The 6,000-nt window shown below is 33.3% G+C and overlaps 1 protein-coding gene across 1 annotated transcript in view; it reads left to right on the plus strand.

Moving 5' to 3' along the window:
• Positions 1–4,232, plus strand: part of HCRTR2 (hypocretin receptor 2) — a 200,600-nt gene extending 196,368 nt beyond the window's left edge. The window contains exons 7-8 of the mRNA XM_072638432.1: positions 1,425–1,650; positions 3,730–4,232. Coding sequence (XP_072494533.1) covers positions 1,425–1,650; positions 3,730–3,784 — 281 coding nt within the window. The 3' untranslated portion in view covers positions 3,785–4,232. The remainder of the gene's footprint in view (positions 1–1,424; positions 1,651–3,729) is intronic.
• The last annotated feature ends 1,768 nt before the right edge of the window (positions 4,233–6,000 follow it).

The following is a 6,000-nucleotide window of genomic DNA, read 5'->3' on the forward strand; positions in this document are numbered from 1 at the left end:
CTTGCGCAATTTACTGGGGAAATGATGGTGCCCTTTATAGTAACAGGGAAGTCAGAAAGAGATGAGGGTTTGGAGATAAAGATAATTAGTTGGATTTTGTATATATTGACTTTAAGATATCTATAAGACATCCAGTTCAAGATATCCAATGTGCAGTTGGAGAAGTAACACTGGAGGTCAACAGAGAAGTTAGAGTTAAATAAGAGAAGAATCAAAGGTGAAATTGAAACAGGATCTCTGATTCAAGATGTCTGTATTCTTTCTGCTATAATACCATCTCATGATATGTGCTACAAAACCTAGGAAAGGATAAACATTAATTTTTTTAATGAATGGTACTGACCCATTGTTTTTCTGTTTTGCTCTCATTATATCTGCACAAAGGGGAAAAAATGTCTAACTAGGGTAACTTGATATACTGAAAAGAAAACTGAGTTAGACTCTAGGAGGCAAGAGATTTAGTCAAAACTCTGCCCTTTGTAGTTGTATAACCTCGAACAAGTTGTCTGACATCCCAGTTTATTTATCTATAAAATGGGGAGACCTGACTAGATGCATTTTAAGGTCTTTTCAGGTTCTGACATTTTATAATTGTATTATTTGTCACTGAGTAGTGGCAAAATGGTTTTTTTTCATATTTCAGCTTGCTGTTAAATATTATATAGATATATAACATATTTTATTTTCTATCAAGTTGGAAGACTAGACCCAAGTCCATGTCTACATATGGCTGGAGGGAAAGCATTCGGGAGGAGTTAAGCACAGAGTGGAGGCCACTGCAGGGTAAACTTATTGCCACTGAGGGTCGTATTAGGGGCAATTCAGGGTTGTCACATATTCACTCAAATTGATTGACCTTCTGTATATTTAAATCAAAAAGAAAAGAACAAAGAAGGCATTTTTAACATTTCAACCAGTTTTATTTTGAGGTTGTTTATATAGTTTTCTCTTGTTACCTCATAACACTTAAGACCTCTTTCACTACTTCCTTGTTCATGAGATATCAGTTTCCTTATTCCTTAAATAACATCATTGGAATAGATTAGAACCTTTAAAAATATTTTCATCAAAGACCTTCTGTTTCTACAATATGTATGTGTGCATGAGAAAAATATATATCACACATGAGTGTGTGAGTGTGTGTGTGTGTGACTAGAAAGTAAGGAGATGGGGTCTATCTACAAAAATCAATATCATTACTTTTTAGTCACACTTCATATATCTAAATGAAAGTATATCCATTCATAAATAAGAGAACACAGATTTTTCAAGATTTTACCAAATTCAATTCAATTCAACTAGTACGATGTTATACTTTAACCTTTATTTGGCTCGAGTTAGACACTTCTATTTACTGTATTCATGTTTTGTCGAAACATATTTGCACATAATTCTTTTTCCTTTCTTTCTGACTGAATTGCCAGGAAAATTTCGAGAGGAATTTAAAGCAGCATTTTCTTGTTGCTGCCTTGGAGTTAACCCTCGCCAGGATGAACGACTTGCCCGGGGACGGACAAGCACAGAGAGTCGGAAATCCTTGACCACCCAATTCAGTAGTTTTGATAATGTATCAAAACTTTCAGAACACGTTGTACTGACAAGCATAAGCACACTCCCAGCAGCAAATGGAGCTGGACCACTTCACAACTGGTAGAATATTTATTCCTACATCAAGGATAGCTTAATAAAAAGTCTATGTGCATTGAAATCTGATCATCCAAAGGTAAAGCAAGAGTATGGGCCCAAAATAAATGTACAGCTTTCAATTCACAGTTGAACAAAGTTATTTCCTAGTTTTATTGCCGTTATAAAAAGTTATCGTTTTAATGATAATTGCTACATTTTGAAACCTTTGTTGAAAACATTAATTTCAGCAACTTTGCTTGAAAGTTAAAGAGTTGTTGCACAACAATATTTCACATGCAGGATAATTTGAGTGAATAGTTTCTACATTTATCCATTCACTTTAAATTGGCTAATAATTTTAATCTCTTGTTTCCAAAGGCAAAGATGTTATTTCTGTTCAAACAGTAGCATTTATCCATTTTAACTGTCTCAGATTGAGTAATATGATTTAATATTAAATTTCAAACACAAGAAATGGCAGACTTCCAAAGGAACGTCTGAAGAAACAATATTTCTATTAAAATAATATGATATCGGAGTTAAATTCCTGCCTCTATCACATATCAGTTGGATGAACATGATCAAACCACGTAACCAGTCAGCATTCCCCCATCCCTAAGAGACTCTAAGCTACAGATGAAAAGCCCAACAGCTTTGGTATAGATAATTTCCATATTAAGAGTTCCCTTCACCAATAAAAAAACAAGTTTCCCCTCAACAACTCTCCATCCCCTACAAAACAAAATAAAACAGAAAAAAAAACCCTGGAATTCAACAGCTGATCTTCATTTTACATAAAAAATTGAATGCAATTGTTTTCATTTGCCCATTCATTTCATCATTCATTTTGTGAATGCTATGAGTTTTATAACTTCAGCTGTTGATGCAAGTTTCTCTTGAAATTCCTCTTAGTATCTAATCAAGAAAGGCAAGTGATATTAGAATATAAATCTTGGAATCTGAAATAAATAATAGGTTCTCATCAGTTCTCTAGTTTTTAAGAATACATCTATTTAGGAAAACTTGAAAAAAATCACAGTTCTCTACTATTGTATTTGGGAAGAAGATGAAATGGTATCTTCATAATGAAAAAGATTTTGTGGGATTAACAATGGAAAGTGAAATGAAGGATAGTTGACTGAATTTTTAATTTCTCATATCTTTATAGTTTAAACTGCACTATATATGCTCACTATATATTAGTAACAGTCAATCAGCAAACTTTTAAAGCACCTATTCTGTTCCAAGTACTGTTCTGGTGATTTGGAGAATACAATAATTCAAAAAATGAAGCAATCTTTATTCTTCTGGAACCTACATTTTAACAGAAAAAGTTAAAAACAAATGTTTTGCAAATCTCATGCTTGGTATGATATTTAATTTGAAAGACCAAACAGAAACAAACTGTTTTATACAAGGGGTGCTTTCCTGTGTAAGACATGGGATTCATAGTATCAAAGATTTTACTACTATGGACATTTCTGATTTAATAATTTAATTTTAAAAAAACTTTCATATGTGGTGCTTCATTCCAAAATACAGCAGACAGTCTTCTGCTTGGTGTTGAAGCCAAGTTGTTAATCTTAAAAATTAAAATTGCATTGAATTTTTAATAATTATCAATGTATTCTAACTCACTTGAAATGAAAAGAATGGTTGCTTATTATGCTTATTGTAATAGAAATTATATTATCCTATATCAATCACATAAATGTAAACCATTTATATATGTACATGTATATATGCATGTGTGTATATGTATAAGTATACATATATACACACATTTATGTAGACCCTTTTATTGAGAATTTGTAAAGCAATTTCTTACTTATATCCACAAGATTGTTTCCAATTTATACATTGTGTTAAATGTCAGCAAATTTATTTGAGCTTAACATTTGCAAGTGAAGTTCTCTCTCTGTTTTATCTTCTGCTAATGTTTGTATACTTCAGAAAAACTAAGGTATGATTCTTACCATTTACACATATAAGAATGAGAATTAAGAATAGAGGAAGGAGTCTGAATTTCTTTTGTCTTAAATAATAATACCATTCCAGTAGTTTTTCAGTGATCTATATGAAACAAAGTCTTTTACTATACAGGTATCTACAGCAAGGGTCACCACCTTCAATCCTGTCAACCTGGTTGGAATCCTGAGGGAAGACACTGAGATGTGAACCAATGTGCAATCTCAACTGTTTTCTCATTAAAATCGATAGCCATTCTTCCAGAGACTGCCATATGATAAGTGCAATGTGGAGAAGATTGGATCCAAAACCCCTCTGCGCCACTCTATGGGTAGCCTGACAAGAGGTTTCTAGAACTATCAATCCCAAGTATTTCCCTATTTACATTTACTGAGAGTCTGAGTTTTGCTGAAGGAGACAGATTTCCAAAGGACTGGCAGAGAACTCACATACAAGAAAATCTGGGAGTAGAATTATATACCACAGTACATAGCTCTCAACACTTGGATTAAAGAATTCTTCCAACATGACTGTATTTGGTATGATTACCATAACAGGAGAAATGGTAAGGAAACAGGTGTCCAGAAACCCTGCCAATCTTATGGAACAAAACGGTCAACTGCTTACCTCGTTATGTGCTAAAGACACAAAATGAGAAGACTTATTAAAGAAAGGAATGTGTTGTAAATGTGTTCTACTTTATACATTGTACATCTTCTTATTCCTCTTTTGTTGTATTTTTTATAAAAAGATTGAAAGGAATTTGTCATTATATTGATAAGGGTAGGTAGGTGAATTTTGACCATTTTAGATTTCAATTGACACTCTTTGTTTCTAAGTTTCTTCCCAAACTGGGATTTAAATATTTTAATTCATTTATTCTTGGCAAAAGATGACTTCCTGTTTCTAAGGAAAATGACTTTTAAAGTCTCCAAGGCTCAGAAGGCTTTTCGGACATTAAATTATTCTTAAAAAACACTGATGAGCTAATTGTAAAGGCATCACAGGCATATCAATTATATTTCACTCCCAATATACTTCAATATTTAAACCTTGGTACAAGAATGAAAGGAAACTTGCTTTCAAAAATGTTAAGATATGCTGGAATCTTAAATGCCTGGGACAGAATAAGAATAAAAAAAACCCTAAAGATCTTAATGCATTCAGTTTTTAACTGGTACTATTTTCATACAGGTTAAGGTGATTAAAAAATTCATGAGACTTTCTATGACTACCCTAAAACAGTAGTGCTAGGTTCAATTCCAATAGAAATTGACTCTTCCTATCAGTTTCTGTATTTTGGAAAACCTTCAATTCAAGATGACCTTTTTTCTACCTTTTATTTTTTTTCTTTCACTATTCTTACAGATTCACTTTCAAGTAACATATTAGAACCACTAAGTTTAGCAACAAGTAGTTTTCAGATCTATGGAATAGTGATCTATGGAATTCCAGAAGAACACAAAGGAGACATAGGGGAACATGGAAAGACAGTGGGATGCAGAGGCTATACTTAACTGGAATCTCCATTGCACACACAGAGACACACATACCATATGTGTATATGTATGTATAAATATATGTGTGTACATACATATATACATGCACACATTTGCCAAAACATACAAAACAAAAATGTTATCATAAACTCAGACAGTGGTTTTAAAAATTATTCTTACTAAAAATAAAGGGAAGGGTAGGAGAGTCCCACTATTCTTTCATGTAATTCCCCAAATACTTTCTCCTTATACACCTTAAGAGCATCAGAGCTGCTTTTCCGCCAGTCAATTAATAAACATTTATTAAGCATTGACTATGTACCGGACACTAAGATAAGCACTGAGGATACAAAACAGAGGCGCAAAATAAACTCTGTCCCCACAGACCTCACAATTGATGGGAGAGAAAACATGTAAATACATACATGCATACAAGGAAAGTACTAGAATTAAGAGAAGTTGGAAAAGGATTCCTGTAGAAGGTGTGATTTTAGTTGAGACTTAAAGGAAGTCAGGAAGGAAAGTACATGGAGATAAGGAAAAAGTGCATTCCAGGCATGGAAGAGAGCCAGTGAAAATACCCAAAGTCAAGAGAAATTGAGTGCATATACATAGAATGACAAGGAGTTCATTGTCACTGGACCCAAGAGAATGTGGTGAGGAGTAAGATGTAAAAAAACTGGAAATGTTAAAGGAAGACAGGTTATGAATGTCTTTGAATGTCAAACAGAGGATTTTGTATTTGATCCTGGAGGTGATGGGATTTATGAAATTGTAAGACTTGTGATTTAAGAAATTTATTTTGGTGCCTAAAAGGAAGATAGATTGGAGTGGAGAGAGACTTAAGATGGCAGATCCACTAGCAGGTTACAGTAATAGTTCAGGTGTGAGGCAATGAGGGCCGGCA

The sequence above is a fragment of the Notamacropus eugenii genome, chromosome 2 (assembly GCF_028372415.1).
Source record: "Notamacropus eugenii isolate mMacEug1 chromosome 2, mMacEug1.pri_v2, whole genome shotgun sequence".
NCBI lineage: Eukaryota > Metazoa > Chordata > Mammalia > Diprotodontia > Macropodidae > Notamacropus > Notamacropus eugenii.